This window comes from Oncorhynchus clarkii, unplaced genomic scaffold, assembly GCF_045791955.1.
Source record: "Oncorhynchus clarkii lewisi isolate Uvic-CL-2024 unplaced genomic scaffold, UVic_Ocla_1.0 unplaced_contig_6145_pilon_pilon, whole genome shotgun sequence".
In the NCBI taxonomy this organism is placed as follows: Eukaryota; Metazoa; Chordata; class Actinopteri; order Salmoniformes; family Salmonidae; genus Oncorhynchus; species Oncorhynchus clarkii.
This window is the reverse complement of record NW_027259803.1, coordinates 1-23,098: the sequence shown is the minus strand read 5'-3', so window position 1 is coordinate 23,098 and position 23,098 is coordinate 1. Positions and strand designations below refer to the sequence as shown.

General features: G+C 41.5%; 1 protein-coding gene across 1 annotated transcript; it reads right to left on the bottom strand.

The window, feature by feature from the left end:
• Positions 1-1,008: 1,008 nt before the first annotated feature.
• Positions 1,009-21,910, bottom strand: LOC139400866 (IgGFc-binding protein-like; the record flags this gene model as incomplete). The annotated part of the gene is given in 37 exon segments (XM_071145454.1): positions 1,009-1,138; positions 1,503-1,693; positions 1,878-1,961; positions 2,159-2,297; positions 2,423-2,622; positions 3,041-3,182; positions 3,477-3,615; positions 3,826-3,954; positions 4,233-4,381; positions 4,720-4,964; positions 6,772-6,901; positions 7,266-7,456; positions 7,642-7,725; positions 7,924-8,062; positions 8,188-8,387; positions 8,808-8,949; positions 9,244-9,382; positions 9,650-9,778; positions 10,058-10,206; positions 10,541-10,785; positions 13,507-13,645; positions 13,771-13,970; positions 14,391-14,532; positions 14,827-14,965; positions 15,187-15,315; positions 15,593-15,741; positions 16,078-16,322; positions 17,941-18,070; positions 18,435-18,625; positions 18,811-18,894; positions 19,093-19,231; positions 19,330-19,529; positions 19,936-20,077; positions 20,371-20,509; positions 20,745-20,873; positions 21,179-21,327; positions 21,666-21,910. Coding segments are annotated over 37 exon segments (5,787 nt in total), but the record flags the coding sequence as incomplete, so codon positions are not given.
• Positions 21,911-23,098: the final 1,188 nt, after the last annotated feature.

Sequence of the window (23,098 nt, the reverse complement as noted above, 5' to 3'; positions counted from 1 at the left end):
TTTGAAGTTATGATAACTGAGCTAATACAAGTTATGATAACTGAGCTAATACAAGTTATGATAACTGAGCTAATTGAAGTTATGATAACTTGGGAGGCAGGTAGCCTAGTGGTTAGATCGTTGGGACAGTAACCGAAAGGTTGCTCAACTGAATCCCCGAGCTGACAAGATAAAAGTCTGTCGTTCTGTCCGTGAACAAGGCAGTTAACCCGCCGTCATTGCAAATAAGAAATTGTTCTTAAAAACCTCTTAAGTGTTGGACCCTTTTTTACAATTTTCGCCTAAAATGACATACCCACTTCTAACTGCCTGTAGCTCAGGCACTGATACAAGGATATGCATATTCTTGGTACCATTTGAAAGGAAACACGTTGAAGTTTGTGGAAATGTGAAAGGAATGTAGAAGGATATAACACATTAGATCAGGTAAAAGATAATACAAAGAAAAACCCACCAGTTTTTTGTATTTTTTTGTACCATCATGTTTGAAATGCAAGAGAAAGGCCATAATGTATTATTCCAGCCCAGCTTCATTTTAGATTTTGGCCACTAGGTGGCAGCAGTGTATGTGCAAAGTTCCAGACTGATCCAATGAATCATTGCATTTCTGTTCAAAATGTTGTATCAAGACTGCCCAAATGTGCCTAATTTGTTGATGAAAAACTTTTCATGTTCAAAACTGTGCACTCTACTCAAACAATAGCATGGTATTCTTTCACTGTAATAGCTACTGTAAATTGGACAGTGCAGTTAGATTAACAAGAATTTAAGCTTTCTGCCAATGTCAGATATGTCTATGTCCTGGGAAATGTTCTTGTTACTTACAACCTCATGCTAATCGCATTAGCCTACGTTAGCTCAACCCACCAATCCTGAAGAAGTTTTAACTGACTTGCCTAGTTAAATAAAGGTCAAATAAAAACTCAGCTAATTCAAGTTGTGATAACTGAGCTAATACAAGTTATGATAACTTTGCCTAACAATGTATTATAACTCAGCTAACAGTACCTTTAGGATAGCAGGCTCCGTTGCGACACTCCTCCGTGGGAGAGCAGGAGTTGTCCACACAGTCCAAGATGTAGTTTCCAGCACAACGACACAGCTTGGAGCAGCCGTCACCAAAGATGATCTCTCCTGGCTAAAAGGACAGAGACAGGTAGAGAGGAATTATTAACATGTTGTTTTGACAATATATATATATTTTTTGTAATTTATTTGTGCATTCTGTGAACGTATGCGTGTGTTCCTTGTGTTGCTGGTCATTTTTAAAGTATATTTGTGATGTGCTGAGAGGAGCACTATCAATATCCATGTGAAGGGACATTCTGGACAGTAAAAGTACTGTATCGTATAATATTGTATCATATTGTGTATCACATCGAATGGTATGGTATATCATCATACACAATATACACAATATTGTATATCACATTATATTGTGTCATATTCAATCACACAGTACATTCTTAACCACAGACTAACAATCCCAGATGGTCTCGTACCTCATAGTAGTCACCTCCCTCCAGACAGCCACATGTTTCTATGGGGACACAGCGTCTGCCTTTGAACACAAAGCCTGGCTTACAGAAACACGCACTGATACAGGAGCCAGTGCAGTTGGTGGAGGGTTCCTTACAGCTGGGGATGCAGGCAGGGCCACACTCTATATACTCAGCATTGGGAGGGCACGTCACTATTGGGGGAGAGAGGGAGAGGAGGATGGGGGGAGGCAAGAAGAGAGGGTAAGGGGGTGAGGCGGAAGGGAGACAAGGGGTTAATATCAGGAATTATTGGGTTACCAAGTAATTGATTTGTGCAAATACAGAAAGCGGTTTCTGATTCTGATCGTAAGAATGAGAACAGTCTGTTAATATCACCTGGTGGTTTTGTGGTAGTAGGTTTGGGAGTAGTTGGTTTAGGTGTAGTTGGTATGGGAGTAGTTGGTTTGACTGTAGTTGGGGCTGAGGGACAGAGGGAGACAGCATGAGACATAAGAGAAAAGACATTATAGCCAAGTCTCAGATCTGTTTGTGCTGTCTGGTCAACTCATATGGTCACAGCCTGGTCATCTACCCTACCATCCAAGACGTCAGACGTCAAAACACCATTCTGAGTGTGTGTGGGTGTTTGTACGGACTGTTTATGTCAGGTGACTTACTTGTAGGGTAGCAGTCCAGCTCTCCTCCCTGGACCTTACACTCGTGCATTGGAGGGCAATCAGAGGGATTGCAGGTGACGAAGGGAGCGTTACAATAACATTTCAGCTTACAGTCCTCCAGGTACCACTCCTCACCAGGCTGGAGGGAGGGAGGGAAAGAGGAGAGATGGAGGGAGAGACAATAGTTCATCAGTGGTTGGTTGCAGGTTGGTTACATACACGTCACACACACAAAGTCCATCACCCGACACACAACACACTCACCTCGTAGTACTGTCCGTTGGTGCCTTTGCAGCCACAGGAGTTCTCTTTGACACACTTCCCGGCGCTGAGGACGTAACCAGGGTCACACACACAGCCCTCTGAACAGGGAGCATCACACCCTGTGGAGGGTCTGGAGGCACAGGTGGGCTGGCAAGGGGCGGCACAGGGCACGTACTGACTGTTGGGGGGGCATGTCAGAGCTGGAGAGAAGGAGGGAAGAGGAGACATTAGGAGATAGGTCTACTTTAAAACATGACTGTCTCTTAATAATGACGTTGTTGGTTATACGGAACAGTACTGTTAGAGTGTATTGTTTGGTCTTTGATGTGCTAATAACAGCAGGGTCTTTGGTGAGTGAATGAATAATTATTATTATATTAATCACTGCAATTTCCATCTTAATTGTCAATATCCGTCTCTTCCTTGTTATTATTATGTATAACATGTATCTGTAGCAGGGTTGGGGTCCATTCCATTTCAATTCAGGAAGTACTTGAAAATACCAATTCCAATTCTCTTTAATGCTTTTCAGTGAGGGAAAACTTGGTGAGAATTTGGTTTACTTTCTGAAATGACTGGAATGAAATGGAATTGACCCCAACACTGATCTGTACTCACGGCAGAAGGTGCTGTTCCTCCAGGTTCCGATGGTGACTCCTCGGTCCTGACAGTCGTTGACGTACGACTCGATGGACTCACACAGGATGGGTTGAGCACCATCCAGCTCGCACAGGTCAAACAGACAGTCCTTGAAGAAACTCTGAAATAGACACACATAAACATATGCGTGTCTTCGACTTGCACACAAAGCTTTGAAGTTTGGTTACTTCAGTGACAAAGTTGTTTGAATTGAATTAAGCGTATTTCAAAATCTCTGCACTAAAAATGTCTATATATTTTCAAAATGTTTTCTTGGTTGTGAGATTTCACACATTAAACAAACTTTTGTTGAATCTTAAAGACAAAATATGATATGACCCTATATACCGTACATTACAGTAATATCTGACATTAGGTAAGACACTATATACCACACATTACGGTAGTTACTCACATTGGGGTTGACCTTGGGGTGACAGACAGCGAACGGTCCGTTCTTGTCCAGTAGCATGCCGCAGTAGCCAGAGCTCTCATACCTGTCCAGTTCATCATCAGTACAGCCTGGGATGGTGGTGTTGGGCTTCTTGTTACAACTGGAGTCAGAGACAGGGTGAATCAGTCTTGTTTGTGTGTTGGTGTGTGTGTGTGAGTGCCTTTGTGTGTGTGCCTGTGTATCTGTTATGTGTGTAATGTGTGTGTGTGTGTGTGTGTGTGTGTGTGTGTGTGTGTGTGTGTGTGTGTGTGTGTGTGTGTGTGTGTGTGTGTAATGTGTGTGTGTGTGTGTAACTGGTGGCATGACTCACTTGGGATCTGTGACCCAGCTGTGTCCAAAGTCATTGGGGTTGGTGGTCAGAGAACCGTCGGGTTTCCTGAAGTCATCGTTGGAGTTTCCGTTGTAGTCTCCACACAGTCCACACAGCTTGTCCTTATAGCTAAATACAGAGGATCAAATAGACCGATGAGTCAAGCATTTTTTCTACTACAATATAATTAATGACAACATTATAAAATAAAAGTATCACAATGTGAGAACTATCTACTTGGTTTTTATTTTACGTTGTGTTTATATGGTTATTTTAATGGTATATCATGTCGGGGTCACCAAAACTGTAGGAGAGAAACCAAGCTGCATAGACCCCATTTTTGGTCTCTCTCTCTGTATGTGTGTGTGTGTTGTCTTCAGTGTGTGTATGAAGCAGTTTTGACTCACTCCTTGATGACCTTGATGTCCATATAGTGGTTTCCGTCATATCGTACGGTCACACCAAAGTCCATGGCTACAGTGTAGTGTTTACCAGACTTCAAAACAGACACGCCTGTAGCTGGGGTCAGTGGGATGTTCACATTGATACCATCCAACTAGGAGGAGAAGAGGACACAGACGTGTTAGTGAGGGGCACTTCATTTTTTATGTTTTTTAGCTTCCTCTTTATAAGCTGTTCTGTGTTTTGTATGAATTTTATGCATTTAATGCTGCTCAGGAATTTCCCTTCGGTGGCAAAAAATATTTATTGAATACAATGACAAACTGTTCTTGACAGTGTATGTTACTTTATATTGAATGAGTACATGCAGGGCTCTGCATTTTATCACTATTTCTTTCTATTGTTACGTGATTAAACATTTTCAAACGTCTTCCTCATCTCTTTTTCTCTCTACCCCAACCCTATCCCTCCATCAATCCCTCTCTCTCTCACCTGCACGGTGCCTCCCTTCAAGATGGAGATCTTCACCCCACGCACGTACACATGCACAGCCTTCAGGTAGGAGATGGTTGGTTTGTTGAAGCGGTTCTCGTTGTCAGCATGCACCTCGTAGTGAGGCACTGACGTGTGGTTACAGGGCTCTGACATCAGGTAGCTGCAGTTCCCCATGAAGTTGTACTTCTTCTTGTCGAAGGTGGTGTAGTGAGGGTCACCAGACGCGATACAGGTAGAGGTGTCTGGGGGGAATAGTGATTATAAAGTTGGGAGTGAGATTAGTAATTGGCTGGTGGAAATACTGACTCATTGTTCACATAGTTGGGTTATTATTTTTACCAAATGATGCCTGACAAAATGTAAATAGTGTTTTCCAAGCTGAACATAATACATGTATACTGTATATAAGGCTGTCTGTTTGCATAGCTAGGAATCAAACTCTAGGAACGATCCACTTTACTGTAGGTTGGATGTTCCTGTGGGTTTCACGATGGAACTCATTACCAATATAATTGATTTGATAAGACTTTCATCTTTATATAAGTGATGATAACTGAGCTAATACAAGTTATGATAACTGAGCTAATACAAGTTATGATAACTGAGCTAATACAAGATCTCATAACTTAGCTAATACAAGTTATGATAACTGAACTAATACAAGTTATGATAACTGAGCTAATACAAGATCTCATAACTTAGCTAATACAAGTTATGATAACTGAGCTAATACAAGTTATGATAACTGAACTAATACAAGTTATGATAACTGAGCTAATACAAGTTATGACAACTGAGCTAATACAAGTTATGATAACTGAGCTAATACAAGTTATGATAACTGAGCTAATTGAAGTTATGATAACTGAGCTAATTGAAGTTATGATAACTGAACTAATACAAGTTATGATAACTGAGCTAATTGAAGTTATGATAACTGAGCTAATACAAGTTATGATAACTGAGCTAATACAAGTTATGACAACTGAGCTAATACAAGTTATGATAACTGAACTAATACAAGTTATGATAACTGAGCTAATACAAGTTATGATAACTGAGCTAATTGAAGTTATGATAACTGAGCTAATACAAGTTATGATAACTGAGCTAATTGAAGTTATGATAACTTGGGAGGCAGGTAGCCTAGTGGTTAGATCGTTGGGCCAGTAACCGAAAGGTTGCTCAATTGAATCCCCGAGCTGACAAGGTAAAAGTCTGTCGTTCTGTCCGTGAACAAGGCAGTTAACCCACCGTCATTGCAAATAAGAAATTGTTCTTAAAAACCTCTTAAGTGTTGGACCCTTTTTTTCAATTTTCGCCTAAAATGACATACCCACTTCTAACTGCCTGTAGCTCAGGCACTGATACAAGGATATGCATATTCTTGGTACCATTTGAAAGGAAACACGTTGAAGTTTGTGGAAATGTGAAAGGAATGTAGAAGGATATAACACATTAGATCAGGTAAAAGATAATACAAAGAAAAACCCACCGTTTTTTTGTATTTTTTTGTACCATCATGTTTGAAATGCAAGAGAAAGGCCATAATGTATTATTCCAGCCCAGCTTCATTTTAGATTTTGGCCACTAGGTGGCAGCAGTGTATGTGCAAAGTTCCAGACTGATCCAATGAATCATTGCATTTCTGTTCAAAATGTTGTATCAAGACTGCCCAAATGTGCCTAATTTGTTGATGAAAAACTTTTCATGTTCAAAACTGTGCACTCTACTCAAACAATAGCATGGTATTCTTTCACTGTAATAGCTACTGTAAATTGGACAGTGCAGTTAGATTAACAAGAATTTAAGCTTTCTGCCAATGTCAGATATGTCTATGTCCTGGGAAATGTTCTTGTTACTTACAACCTCATGCTAATCGCATTAGCCTACGTTAGCTCAACCCACCAATCCTGAAGAAGTTTTAACTGACTTGCCTAGTTAAATAAAGGTCAAATAAAAACTCAGCTAATTCAAGTTGTGATAACTGAGCTAATACAAGTTATGATAACTTTGCCTAACAATGTATTATAACTCAGCTAACAGTACCTTTAGGATAGCAGGCTCCGTTGCGACACTCCTCCGTGGGAGAGCAGGAGTTGTCCACACAGTCCAAGATGTAGTTTCCAGCACAACGACACAGCTTGGAGCAGCCGTCACCAAAGATGATCTCTCCAGGCTAAAAGGACAGAGACAGGTAGAGAGGAATTATTAACATGTTGTTTTGACAATATATATATATTTTTTGTAATTTATTTGTGCATTCTGTGAACGTATGCGTGTGTTCCTTGTGTTGCTGGTCATTTTTAAAGTATATTTGTGATGTGCTGAGAGGAGCACTATCAATATCCATGTGAAGGGACATTCTGGACAGTAAAAGTACTGTATCGTATAATATTGTATCATATTGTGTATCACATCGAATGGTATGGTATATCATCATACACAATATACACAATATTGTATATCACATTATATTGTGTCATATTCAATCACACAGTACATTCTTAACCACAGACTAACAATCCCAGATGGTCTCGTACCTCATAGTAGTCACCTCCCTCCAGACAGCCACATGTTTCTATGGGGACACAGCGTCTGCCTTTGAACACAAAGCCTGGCTTACAGAAACACGCACTGATACAGGAGCCAGTGCAGTTGGTGGAGGGTTCCTTACAGCTGGGGATGCAGGCAGGGCCACACTCTATATACTCAGCATTGGGAGGGCACGTCACTATTGGGGGAGAGAGGGAGAGGAGGATGGGGGGAGGCAAAGAAGAGAGGGTAATGGGGTGAGGCGGAAGGGAGACAAGGGGTTAATATCAGGAATTATTGGGTTACCAAGTAATTGATTTGTGCAAATACAGAAAGCGGTTTCTGATTCTGATCGTAAGAATGAGAACAGTCTGTTAATATCACCTGGTGGTTTTGTGGTAGTAGGTTTGGGAGTAGTTGGTTTAGGTGTAGTTGGTATGGGAGTAGTTGGTTTGACTGTAGTTGGGGCTGAGGGACAGAGGGAGACAGCATGAGACATAAGAGAGAAAGACATTATAGCCAAGTCTCAGATCTGTTTGTGCTGTCTGGTCAACTCATATGGTCACAGCCTGGTCACCTACCCTACCATCCAAGACGTCAGACGTCAAAACACCATTCTGAGTGTGTGTGGGTGTTTGTACGGACTGTTTATGTCAGGGGACTTACTTGTAGGGTAGCAGTCCAGCTCTCCTCCCTGGACCTTACACTCGTGCATTGGAGGGCAATCAGAGGGATTGCAGGTGACGAAGGGAGCGTTACAATAACATTTCAGCTTACAGTCCTCCAGGTACCACTCCTCACCAGGCTGGAGGGAGGGAGGGAAGGAGGAGAGATGGAGGGAGAGACAATAGTTCATCAGTGGTTGGTTGCAGGTTGGTTACATACACGTCACACACACAAAGTCCATCACCCGACACACAACACACTCACCTCGTAGTACTGTCCGTTGGTGCCTTTGCAGCCACAGGAGTTCTCTTTGACACACTTCCCGGCGCTGAGGACGTAACCAGGGTCACACACACAGCCCTCTGAACAGGGAGCATCACACCCTGTGGAGGGTCTGGAGGCACAGGTGGGCTGGCAAGGGGCGGCACAGGGCACATACTGACTGTTGGGGGGGCATGTCAGAGCTGGAGAGAAGGAGGGAAGAGGAGACATTAGGAGATAGGTCTACTTTAAAACATGACTGTCTCTTAATAATGACGTTGTTGGTTATACGGAACAGTACTGTTAGAGTGTATTGTTTGGTCTTTGATGTGCTAATAACAGCAGGGTCTTTGGTGAGTGAATGAATAATTATTATTATATTAATCACTGCAATTTCCATCTTCATCGTCAATATCCGTCTCTTCCTTGTTATTATTATGTATAACATGTATCTGTAGCAGGGTTGGGGTCCATTCCATTTCAATTCAGGAAGTACTTTAAAATACCAATTCCAATTCTCTTTAATGCTTTTCAGTGAGGGAAAACTTGGAATGAGAATTTGGTTTACTTTCTGAAATGACTGGAATGAAATGGAATTGACCCCAACACTGATCTGTACTCACGGCAGAAGGTGCTGTTCCTCCAGGTTCCGATGGTGACTCCTCGGTCCTGACAGTCGTTGACGTACGACTCGATGGACTCACACAGGATGGGTTGAGCACCATCCAGCTCGCACAGGTCAAACAGACAGTCCTTGAAGAAACTCTGAAATAGACACACATAAACATATGCGTGTCTTCGACTTGCACACAAAGCTTGGAGGTTTGGTTACTTCAGTGACAAAGTTGTTTGAATTGAATTAAGCGTATTTCAAAATCTCTGCACTAAAAATGTCTATATATTTTCAAAATGTTTTCTTGGTTGTGAGATTTCACACATTAAACAAACTTTTGTTGAATCTTAAAGACAAAATATGATATGACCCTATATACCGTACATTACAGTAATATCTCACATTAGGTAAGACACTATGTACCACACATTACGGTAGTTACTCACATTGGGGTTGACCTTGGGGTGACAGACAGCGAACGGTCCGTTCTTGTCCAGTAGCATGCCGCAGTAGCCAGAGCTCTCATACCTGTCCAGTTCATCATCAGTACAGCCTGGGATGGTGGTGTTGGGCTTCTTGTTACAACTGGAGTCAGAGAAAGGGTGAATAAGTCTTGTTTGTGTGTTGGTGTGTGTGTGTGAGTGCCTTTGTGTGTGTGCCTGTGTATCTGTTATGTGTGTAATGTGTGTGTGTGTGTGTGTGTGTGTGTGTGTGAGTGCCTTTGTGTGTGTGCCTGTGTATCTGTTATGTGTGTAATGTGTGTGTGTGTGTGTGTGTGTGTGTGTGTGTGTGTGTGTGTGTGTGTGTGTGTGTGTGTGTGTGTGTGTGTGTGTGACTGGTGGCATGACTCACTTGGGATCTGTGACCCAGCTGTGTCCAAAGTCATTGGGGTTGGTGGTCAGAGAACCGTCGGGTTTCCTGAAGTCATCGTTGGAGTTTCCGTTGTAGTCTCCACACAGTCCACACAGCTTGTCCTTATAGCTAAATACAGAGGATCAAATAGACCGATGAGTCAAGCATTTTTTCTACTACAATATTAATTAATGACAACATTATAAAATAAAAGTATCACAATGTGAGAACTATCTACTTGGTTTTTATTTTACGTTGTGTTTATATGGTTATTTTAATGGTATATCATGTCGGGGTCACCAAAACTGTAGGAGAGAAACCAAGCTGCATAGACCCCATTTTTGGTCTCTCTCTCTGTATGTGTGTGTGTGTTGTCTTCAGTGTGTGTATGAAGCAGTTTTGACTCACTCCTTGATGACCTTGATGTCCATATAGTGGTTTCCGTCATATCGTACTGTCACACCAAAGTCCATGGCTACAGTGTAGTGTTTACCAGACTTCAAAACAGACACGCCTGTAGCTGGGGTCAGTGGGATGTTCACATTGATACCATCCAACTAGGAGGAGAAGAGGACACAGACGTGTTAGTGAGGGGCACTTCATTTTTTATGTTTTTTAGCTTCCTCTTTATCAGCTGTTCTGTGTTTTGTATGAATTTTATGCATTTAATGCTGCTCAGGAATTTCCCTTCGGTGGCAAAAAATATTTATTGAATACAATGACAAACTGTTCTTGACAGTGTATGTTACTTTATATTGAATGAGTACATGCAGGGCTCTGCATTTTATCACTTTCTTTCTATTGTTACGTTATTAAACATTTTCAAACGTCTTCCTCATCTCTTTTTCTCTCTACCCCAACCCTATCCCTCCATCAATCCCTCTCTCTCACCTGCACGGTGCCTCCCTTCAAGATGGAGATCTTCACCCCACGCACGTACACATGCACAGCCTTCAGGTAGGAGATGGTTGGTTTGTTGAAGCGGTTCTCGTTGTCAGCATGCACCTCGTAGTGAGGCACTGACGTGTGGTTACAGGGCTCTGACATCAGGTAGCTGCAGTTCCCCATGAAGTTGTACTTCTTCTTGTCGAAGGTGGTGTAGTGAGGGTCACCAGACGCGATACAGGTAGAGGTGTCTGGGGGGAATAGTGATTATAAAGTTGGGAGTGAGATTAGTAATTGGCTGGTGGAAATACTGACTCATTGTTCACATAGTTGGGTTATTATTTTCACCAAATGATGCCTGACAAAATGTAAATAGTGTTTTCCAAGCTGAACATAATGCATGTATACTGTATATAAGGCTGTCTGTTTGCATAGCTAGGAATCAAACTCTAGGAACGATCCACTTTACTGTAGGTTGGATGTTCCTGTGGGTTTCACGATGGAACTCATTACCAATATAATTGATTTGATAAGACTTTCATCTTTATATAAGTGATGATAACTGAGCTAATACAAGTTATGATAACTGAGCTAATACATGTTATGATAACTGAGCTAATACATGTTATGATAACTGAGCTAATACAAGATCTCATAACTTAGCTAATACAAGTTATGATAACTGAACTAATACAAGTTATGATAACTGAACAAATACAAGTTATGACAACTGAGCTAATACAAGTTATGATAACTGAGCTAATTGAAGTTATGATAACTGAGCTAATACAAGTTATGATAACTGAGCTAATACAAGTTATGACAACTGAGCTAATACAAGTTATGATAACTGAGCTAATACAAGTTATGATAACTGAGCTAATTGAAGTTATGATAACTTTGGCGGCAGGTAGCCTAGTGGTTTGATCGTTGGGCCAGTAACCGAAAGGTTGCTCAATTGAATCCCCGAGCTGACAAGGTAAAAGTCTGTCGTTCTGTCCGTGAACAAGGCAGTTAACCCGCCGTCATTGCAAATAAGAAATTGTTCTTAAAAACCTCTTAAGTGTTGGACCCTTTTTTTCAATTTTCGCCTAAAATGACATACCCACTTCTAACTGCCTGTAGCTCAGGCACTGATACAAGGATATGCATATTCTTGGTACCATTTGAAAGGAAACACGTTGAAGTTTGTGGAAATGTGAAAGGAATGTAGAAGGATATAACACATTAGATCAGGTAAAAGATAATACAAAGAAAAACCCACCGTTTTTTTGTATTTTTTTGTACCATCATGTTTGAAATGCAAGAGAAAGGCCATAATGTATTATTCCAGCCCAGCTTCATTTTAGATTTTGGCCACTAGGTGGCAGCAGTGTATGTGCAAAGTTCCAGACTGATCCAATGAATCATTGCATTTCTGTTCAAAATGTTGTATCAAGACTGCCCAAATGTGCCTAATTTGTTGATGAAAAACTTTTCATGTTCAAAACTGTGCACTCTACTCAAACAATAGCATGGTATTCTTTCACTGTAATAGCTACTGTAAATTGGACAGTGCAGTTAGATTAACAAGAATTTAAGCTTTCTGCCAATGTCAGATATGTCTATGTCCTGGGAAATGTTCTTGTTACTTACAACCTCATGCTAATCGCATTAGCCTACGTTAGCTCAACCCACCAATCCTGAAGAAGTTTTAACTGACTTGCCTAGTTAAATAAAGGTCAAATAAAAACTCAGCTAATTCAAGTTGTGATAACTGAGCTAATACAAGTTATGATAACTTTGCCTAACAATGTATTATAACTCAGCTAACAGTACCTTTAGGATAGCAGGCTCCGTTGCGACACTCCTCCGTGGGAGAGCAGGAGTTGTCCACACAGTCCAAGATGTAGTTTCCAGCACAACGACACAGCTTGGAGCAGCCGTCACCAAAGATGATCTCTCCTGGCTAAAAGGACAGAGACAGGTAGAGAGGAATTATTAACATGTTGTTTTGACAATATATATATATTTTTTGTAATTTATTTGTGCATTCTGTGAACGTATGCGTGTGTTCCTTGTGTTGCTGGTCATTTTTAAAGTATATTTGTGATGTGCTGAGAGGAGCACTATCAATATCCATGTGAAGGGACATTCTGGACAGTAAAAGTACTGTATCGTATAATATTGTATCATATTGTGTATCACATCGAATGGTATGGTATATCATCATACACAATATACACAATATTGTATATCACATTATATTGTGTCATATTCAATCACACAGTACATTCTTAACCACAGACTAACAATCCCAGATGGTCTCGTACCTCATAGTAGTCACCTCCCTCCAGACAGCCACATGTTTCTATGGGGACACAGCGTCTGCCTTTGAACACAAAGCCTGGCTTACAGAAACACGCACTGATACAGGAGCCAGTGCAGTTGGTGGAGGGTTCCTTACAGCTGGGGATGCAGGCAGGGCCACACTCTATATACTCAGCATTGGGAGGGCACGTCACTATTGGGGGAGAGAGGGAGAGGAGGATGGGGGGAGGCAAAGAAGAGAGGGTAAGGGGGTGAGGCGGAAGGGAGACAAGGGGTTAATATCAGGAATTATTGGGTTACCAAGTAATTGATTTGTGCAAATACAGAAAGCGGTTTCTGATTCTGATCGTAAGAATGAGAACATTGGCTGTTAATATCACCTGGTGGTTTTGTGGTAGTAGGTTTGGGAGTAGTTGGTTTAGGTGTAGTTGGTATGGGAGTAGTTGGTTTGACTGTAGTTGGGGCTGAGGGACAGAGGGAGACAGCATGAGACATAAGAGAGAAAGACATTATAGCCAAGTCTCAGATCTGTTTGTGCTGTCTGGTCAACTCATATGGTCACAGCCTGGTCACCTACCCTACCATCCAAGACGTCAGACGTCAAAACACCATTCTGAGTGTGTGTGGGTGTTTGTACGGACTGTTTATGTCAGGGAACTTACTTGTAGGGTAGCAGTCCAGCTCTCCTCCCTGGACCTTACACTCGTGCATTGGAGGGCAATCAGAGGGATTGCAGGTGACGAAGGGAGCGTTACAATAACATTTCAGCTTACAGTCCTCCAGGTACCACTCCTCACCAGGCTGGAGGGAGGGAGGGAAGGAGGAGAGATGGAGGGAAAGACAATAGTTCATCAGTGGTTGGTTGCAGGTTGGTTACATACACGTCACACACACAAAGTCCATCACCCGACACACAACACACTCACCTCGTAGTACTGTCCGTTGGTGCCTTTGCAGCCACAGGAGTTCTCTTTGACACACTTCCCGGCGCTGAGGACGTAACCAGGGTCACACACACAGCCCTCTGAACAGGGAGCATCACACCCTGTGGAGGGTCTGGAGGCACAGGTGGGCTGGCAAGGGGCGGCACAGGGCACGTACTGACTGTTGGGGGGGCATGTCAGAGCTGGAGAGAAGGAGGGAAGAGGAGACATTAGGAGATAGGTCTACTTTAAAACATGACTGTCTCTTAATAATGACGTTGTTGGTTATACGGAACAGTACTGTTAGAGTGTATTGTTTGGTCTTTGATGTGCTAATAACAGCAGGGTCTTTGGTGAGTGAATGAATAATTATTATTATATTAATCACTGCAATTTCCATCTTCATCGTCAATATCCGTCTCTTCCTTGTTATTATTATGTATAACATGTATCTGTAGCAGGGTTGGGGTCCATTCCATTTCAATTCAGGAAGTACTTGAAAATACCAATTCCAATTCTCTTTAATGCTTTTCAGTGAGGGAAAACTTGGAATGAGAATTTGGTTTACTTTCTGAAATGACTGGAATGAAATGGAATTGACCCCAACACTGATCTGTACTCACGGCAGAAGGTGCTGTTCCTCCAGGTTCCGATGGTGACTCCTCGGTCCTGACAGTCGTTGACGTACGACTCGATGGACTCACACAGGATGGGTTGAGCACCATCCAGCTCGCACAGGTCAAACAGACAGTCCTTGAAGAAACTCTGAAATAGACACACATAAACATATGCGTGTCTTCGACTTGCACACAAAGCTTGGAGGTTTGGTTACTTCAGTGACAAAGTTGTTTGAATTGAATTAAGCGTATTTCAAAATCTCTGCACTAAAAATGTCTATATATTTTCAAAATGTTTTCTTGGTTGTGAGATTTCACACATTAAACAAACTTTTGTTGAATCTTAAAGACAAAATATGATATGACCCTATATACCGTACATTACAGTAATATCTCACATTAGGTAAGACACTATATACCACACATTACGGTAGTTACTCACATTGGGGTTGACCTAGGGGTGACAGACAGCGAACGGTCCGTTCTTGTCCAGTAGCATGCCGCAGTAGCCAGAGCTCTCATACCTGTCCAGTTCATCATCAGTACAGCCTGGGATGGTGGTGTTGGGCTTCTTGTTACAACTGGAGTCAGAGAAAGGGTGAATAAGTCTTGTTTGTGTGTTGGTGTGTGTGTGTGAGTGCCTTTGTGTGTGTGCCTGTGTATCTGTTATGTGTGTAATGTGTGTGTGTGTGTGTGTGTGTGTGTGTGTGTGTGTGTGTGTGTGTGTGTGTGTGTGTGTAATGTGTGTGTGTGTGTGTGTGTGTAATGTGTGTGTGTGTGTGTAACTGGTGGCATGACTCACTTGGGATCTGTGACCCAGCTGTGTCCAAAGTCATTGGGGTTGGTGGTCAGAGAACCGTCGGGTTTCCTGAAGTCATCGTTGGAGTTTCCGTTGTAGTCTCCACACAGTCCACACAGCTTGTCCTTATAGCTAAATACAGAGGATCAAATAGACCGATGAGTCAAGCATTTTTTCTACTACAATATTAATTAATGACAACATTATAAAATAAAAGTATCACAATGTGAGAACTATCTACTTGGTTTTTATTTTACGTTGTGTTTATATGGTTATTTTAATGGTATATCATGTCGGGGTCACCAAAACTGTAGGAGAGAAACCAAGCTGCATAGACCCCATTTTTGGTCTCTCTCTCTGTATGTGTGTGTGTTGTCTTCAGTGTGTGTATGAAGCAGTTTTGACTCACTCCTTGATGACCTTGATGTCCATATAGTGGTTTCCGTCATATCGTACGGTCACACCAAAGTCCATGGCTACAGTGTAGTGTTTACCAGACTTCAAAACAGACACGCCTGTAGCTGGGGTCAGTGGGATGTTCACATTGATACCATCCAACTAGGAGGAGAAGAGGACACAGACGTGTTAGTGAGGGGCACTTCATTTTTTATGTTTTTTAGCTTCCTCTTTATAAGCTGTTCTGTGTTTTGTATGAATTTTATGCATTTAATGCTGCTCAGGAATTTCCCTTCGGTGGCAAAAAATATTTATTGAATACAATGACAAACTGTTCTTGACAGTGTATGTTACTTTATATTGAATGAGTACATGCAGGGCTCTGCATTTTATCACTATTTCTTTCTATTGTTACGTGATTAAACATTTTCAAACGTCTTCCTCATCTCTTTTTCTCTACCCCAACCCTATCCCTCCATCAATCCCTCTCTCTCTCACCTGCACGGTGCCTCCCTTCAAGATGGAGATCTTCACCCCACGCACGTACACATGCACAGCCTTCAGGTAGGAGATGGTTGGTTTGTTGAAGCGGTTCTCGTTGTCAGCATGCACCTCGTAGTGAGGCACTGACGTGTGGTTACAGGGCTCTGACATCAGGTAGCTGCAGTTCCCCATGAAGTTGTACTTCTTCTTGTCGAAGGTGGTGTAGTGAGGGTCACCAGACGCGATACAGGTAGAGGTGTCTGGGGGGAATAGTGATTATAAAGTTGGGAGTGAGATTAGTAATTGGCTGGTGGAAATACTGACTCATTGTTCACATAGTTGGGTTATTATTTTCACCAAATGATGCCTGACAAAATGTAAATAGTGTTTTCCAAGGTGAACATAATACATGTATACTGTATATAAGGCTGTCTGTTTGCATAGCTAGGAATCAAACTCTAGGAACGATCCACTTTACTGTAGGTTGGATGTTCCTGTGGGTTTCACGATGGAACTCATTACCAATATAATTGATTTGATAAGACTTTCATCTTTATATAAGTAATGATAACTGAGCTAATACAAGTTATGATAACTGAGCTAATACAAGTTATGATAACTGAGCTAATACAAGTTATGATAACTGAGCTAATACATTTTATGATAACTGAGCTAATACAAGATCTCATAACTTAGCTAATACAAGTTATGATAACTTAGCTAATACAAGTTATGATAACTGAACTAATACAAGTTATGATAACTGAGCTAATACAAGTTATGACAACTGAGCTAATACAAGTTATGATAACTGAGCTAATACAAGTTATGATAACTGAGCTCTTTATATAAGTGATGATAACTGAGCTAATACAAGTTATGATAACTGAGCTAATTGAAGTTATGATAACTGAGCTAATACAAGTTATGATAACTGAGCTAATTGAAGTTATGATAACTTGGGAGGCAGGTAGCCTAGTGGTTAGATCGTTGGGCCAGTAACCGAAAGGTTGCTCAATTGAATCCCCGAGCTGACAAGGTAAAAGTCTGTCGTTCTGTCCGTGAACAAGGCAGTTAACCCACCGTCATTGCAAATAAGAAATTGTTCTTAAAAACCTCTTAAGTGTTGGACCCTTTTTTTCAATTTTCGCCTAAAATGACATACCCACTTCTAACTGCCTGTAGCTCAGGCACTGATACAAGGATATGCATATTCTTGGTACCATTTGAAAGGAAACACGTTGAAGTTTGTGGAAATGTGAAAGGAATGTAGAAGGATATAACACATTAGATCAGGTAAAAGATAATACAAAGAAAAACCCACCGTTTTTTTGTATTTTTTTGTACCATCATGTTTGAAATGCAAGAGAAAGGCCATAATGTATTATTCCAGCCCAGCTTCATTTTAGATTTTGGCCACTAGGTGGCAGCAGTGTATGTGCAAAGTTCCAGACTGATCCAATGAATCATTGCATTTCTGTTCAAAATGTTGTATCAAGACTGCCCAAATGTGCCTAATTTGTTGATGAAAAACTTTTCATGTTCAAAACTGTGCACTCTACTCAAACAATAGCATGGTATTCTTTCACTGTAATAGCTACTGTAAATTGGACAGTGCAGTTAGATTAACAAGAATTTAAGCTTTCTGCCAATGTCAGATATGTCTATGTCCTGGGAAATGTTCTTGTTACTTACAACCTCATGCTAATCGCATTAGCCTACGTTAGCTCAACCCACCAATCCTGAAGAAGTTTTAACTGACTTGCCTAGTTAAATAAAGGTCAAATAAAAACTCAGCTAATTCAAGTTGTGATAACTGAGCTAATACAAGTTATGATAACTTTGCCTAACAATGTATTATAACTCAGCTAACAGTACCTTTAGGATAGCAGGCTCCGTTGCGACACTCCTCCGTGGGAGAGCAGGAGTTGTCCACACAGTCCAAGATGTAGTTTCCAGCACAACGACACAGCTTGGAGCAGCCGTCACCAAAGATGATCTCTCCAGGCTAAAAGGACAGAGACAGGTAGAGAGGAATTATTAACATGTTGTTTTGACAATATATATATATTTTTTGTAATTTATTTGTGCATTCTGTGAACGTATGCGTGTGTTCCTTGTGTTGCTGGTCATTTTTAAAGTATATTTGTGATGTGCTGAGAGGAGCACTATCAATATCCATGTGAAGGGACATTCTGGACAGTAAAAGTACTGTATCGTATAATATTGTATCATATTGTGTATCACATCGAATGGTATGGTATATCATCATACACAATATACACAATATTGTATATCACATTATATTGTGTCATATTCAATCACACAGTACATTCTTAACCACAGACTAACAATCCCAGATGGTCTCGTACCTCATAGTAGTCACCTCCCTCCAGACAGCCACATGTTTCTATGGGGACACAGCGTCTGCCTTTGAACACAAAGCCTGGCTTACAGAAACACGCACTGATACAGGAGCCAGTGCAGTTGGTGGAGGGTTCCTTACAGCTGGGGATGCAGGCAGGGCCACACTCTATATACTCAGCATTGGGAGGGCACGTCACTATTGGGGGAGAGAGGGAGAGGAGGATGGGGGGAGGCAAAGAAGAGAGGGTAAGGGGGTGAGGCGGAAGGGAGACAAGGGGTTAATATCAGGAATTATTGGGTTACCAAGTAATTGATTTGTGCAAATACAGAAAGCGGTTTCTGATTCTGATCGTAAGAATGAGAACAGTCTGTTAATATCACCTGGTGGTTTTGTGGTAGTAGGTTTGGGAGTAGTTGGTTTAGGTGTAGTTGGTATGGGAGTAGTTGGTTTGACTGTAGTTGGGGCTGAGGGACAGAGGGAGACAGCATGAGACATAAGAGAGAAAGACATTATAGCCAAGTCTCAGATCTGTTTGTGCTGTCTGGTCAACTCATATGGTCACAGCCTGGTCACCTACCCTACCATCCAAGACGTCAGACGTCAAAACACCATTCTGAGTGTGTGTGGGTGTTTGTACGGACTGTTTATGTCAGGGGACTTACTTGTAGGGTAGCAGTCCAGCTCTCCTCCCTGGACCTTACACTCGTGCATTGGAGGGCAATCAGAGGGATTGCAGGTGACGAAGGGAGCGTTACAATAACATTTCAGCTTACAGTCCTCCAGGTACCACTCCTCACCAGGCTGGAGGGAGAGACAATAGTTCATCAGTGGTTGGTTGCAGGTTGGTTACATACACGTCACACACACAAAGTCCATCACCCGACACACAACACACTCACCTCGTAGTACTGTCCGTTGGTGCCTTTGCAGCCACAGGAGTTCTCTTTGACACACTTCCCGGCGCTGAGGACGTAACCAGGGTCACACACACAGCCCTCTGAACAGGGAGCATCACACCCTGTGGAGGGTCTGGAGGCACAGGTGGGCTGGCAAGGGGCGGCACAGGGCACGTACTGACTGTTGGGGGGGCATGTCAGAGCTGGAGAGAAGGAGGGAAGAGGAGACATTAGGAGATAGGTCTACTTTAAAACATGACTGTCTCTTAATAATGACGTTGTTGGTATACGGAACAGTACTGTTAGAGTGTATTGTTTGGTCTTTGATGTGCTAATAACAGCAGGGTCTTTGGTGAGTGAATGAATAATTATTATTATATTAATCACTGCAATTTCCATCTTCATCGTCAATATCCGTCTCTTCCTTGTTATTATTATGTATAACATGTATCTGTAGCAGGGTTGGGGTCCATTCCATTTCAATTCAGGAAGTACTTTAAAATACCAATTCCAATTCTCTTTAATGCTTTTCAGTGAGGGAAAACTTGGTTTACTTTCTGAAATGACTGGAATGAAATGGAATTGACCCCAACACTGATCTGTACTCACGGCAGAAGGTGCTGTTCCTCCAGGTTCCGATGGTGACTCCTCGGTCCTGACAGTCGTTGACGTACGACTCGATGGACTCACACAGGATGGGTTGAGCACCATCCAGCTCGCACAGGTCAAACAGACAGTCCTTGAAGAAACTCTGAAATAGACACACATAAACATATGCGTGTCTTCGACTTGCACACAAAGCTTGGAGGTTTGGTTACTAAGTGACAAAGTTGTTTGAATTGAATTAAGCATATTTAAAAATCTCTGCACTAAAAATGTCTATATATTTAAAAATGTTTTTCTTGGGTGTGAGATTTCACACATTCAACAAACTTTTGTTGAATCTTAAAGACAAAATATGATATGACCCTATATACCGTACATTACAGTAATATCTCACATTAGGTAAGACACTATATACCACACATTACGGTAGTTACTCACATTGGGGTTGACCTTGGGGTGACAGACAGCGAACGGTCCGTTCTTGTCCAGTAGCATGCCGCAGTAGCCAGAGCCCTCATACCTGTCCAGTTCATCATCAGTACAGCCTGGGATGGTGGTGTTGGGCTTCTTGTTACAACTAGAGTCAGAGACAGGGTGAATCAGTCATGTGTGTGTGTTGGTGTGTGTGAGTGAGTGCCTTTGTGTGTGTGCCAGTGTATGTCTGCCTGTGTGTGTGTGTGTGTGTGTGTGTGTGTATGTGTGTGTGTGTGTGTGTGTGTGTGTGTGTGTGTGTGTGTGTGTGTGTGTGTGTAATGTGTGTGTGTGTGTGTGTGTAATGTGTGTGTGTGTGTGTAACTGGTGGCATGACTCACTTGGGATCTGTGACCCAGCTGTGTCCAAAGTCATTGGGGTTGGTGGTCAGAGAACCGTCGGGTTTCCTGAAGTCATTGTTGGAGTTTCCGTTGTAGTCTCCACACAGTCCACACAGCTTGTCCTTATAGCTAAATACAGAGGATCAAATAGACCGATGAGTCAAGCATTTTTCCAGAATATTAATGACAACATTATAAAATAAAAGTATCACAATGTGAGAACTTTCTTTTAAAAAATCACAATAATTATGTTGTGTTTATATGGTTATTTTAATGGTATATCATGTCGGGGTCACCAAAACTGTTGGAGAGAAACCAAGCTACATAGACCCCATTTTTTGTCTCTATCTCTCTCTCTCCCTCTCTCTCTCTCTCTTTCTCTGTATGTGTGTGTGTGTTGTCTTCAGTGTGTGTATGAAGCCGTTTTGACTCACTCCTTGATGACCTTGATGTCCATATAGTGGTTTCCATCATATCGTACGGTCACACCAAAGTCCATGGCTACAGTGTAGTGTTTACCAGACTTCAAAACAGACACGCCTGTAGCTGGGGTCAGTGGGATGTTCACATTGATACCATCCAACTAGGAGGAGAAGAGGACACAGACGTGTTAGTGAGAGGCACTTCATTTTTTATGTTTTTTAGCTTCCTCTTTATAAGCTGTTCTGTGTTTTGTATGAATTTTATGCATTTAATGCTGCTCAGGAATTTCCCTTCGGTGGCAAAAAATATTTATTGAATACAATGACAAACTGTTCTTGACAGTGTATGTTACTTTATATTGAATGAGTACATGCAGGGTTCTGCATTTTATCACTATTTCTTTCTATTGTTACGTGATTAAACATTTTCAAACGTCTTCCTCATCTCTTTTTCTCTCTACCCCAACCCTATCCCTCCATCAATCCCTCTCTCTCTCACCTGCACGGTGCCTCCCTTCAAGATGGAGATCTTCACCCCACGCACGTACACATGCACAGCCTTCAGGTAGGAGATGGTTGGTTTGTTGAAGCGGTTCTCGTTGTCAGCATGCACCTCGTAGTGAGGCACTGACGTGTGGTTACAGGGCTCTGACATCAGGTAGCTGCAGTTCCCCATGAAGTTGTACTTCTTCTTGTCGAAGGTGGTGTAGTGAGGGTCACCAGACGCGATACAGGTAGAGGTGTCTGGGGGGAATAGTGATTATAAAGTTGGGAGTGAGATTAGTAATTGGCTGGTGGAAATACTGACTCATTGTTCACATAGTTGGGTTATTATTTTCACCAAATGATGCCTGACAAAATGTAAATAGTGTTTTCCAAGGTGAACATAATACATGTATACTGTATATAAGGCTGTCTGTTTGCATAGCTAGGAATCAAACTCTAGGAACGATCCACTTTACTGTAGGTTGGATGTTCCTGTGGGTTTCACGATGGAACTCATTACCAATATAATTGATTTGATAAGACTTTCATCTTTATATAAGTAATGATAACTGAGCTAATACAAGTTATGATAACTGAGCTAATACAAGTTATGATAACTGAGCTAATACAAGTTATGATAACTGAGCTAATACATGTTATGATAACTGAGCTAATACAAGATCTCATAACTTAGCTAATACAAGTTATGATAACTTAGCTAATACAAGTTATGATAACTGAACTAATACAAGTTATGATAACTGAGCTAATACAAGTTATGACAACTGAGCTAATACAAGTTATGATAACTGAGCTAATACAAGTTATGATAACTGAGCTCTTTATATAAGTGATGATAACTGAGCTAATACAAGTTATGATAACTGAGCTAATTGAAGTTATGATAACTGAGCTAATACAAGTTATGATAACTGAGCTAATTGAAGTTATGATAACTTGGGAGGCAGGTAGCCTAGTGGTTAGATCGTTGGGCCAGTAACCGAAAGGTTGCTCAATTGAATCCCCGAGCTGACAAGGTAAAAGTCTGTCGTTCTGTCCGTGAACAAGGCAGTTAACCCACCGTCATTGCAAATAAGAAATTGTTCTTAAAAACCTCTTAAGTGTTGGACCCTTTTTTTCAATTTTCGCCTAAAATGACATACCCACTTCTAACTGCCTGTAGCTCAGGCACTGATACAAGGATATGCATATTCTTGGTACCATTTGAAAGGAAACACGTTGAAGTTTGTGGAAATGTGAAAGGAATGTAGAAGGATATAACACATTAGATCAGGTAAAAGATAATACAAAGAAAAACCCACCGTTTTTTTGTATTTTTTTGTACCATCATGTTTGAAATGCAAGAGAAAGGCCATAATGTATTATTCCAGCCCAGCTTCATTTTAGATTTTGGCCACTAGGTGGCAGCAGTGTATGTGCAAAGTT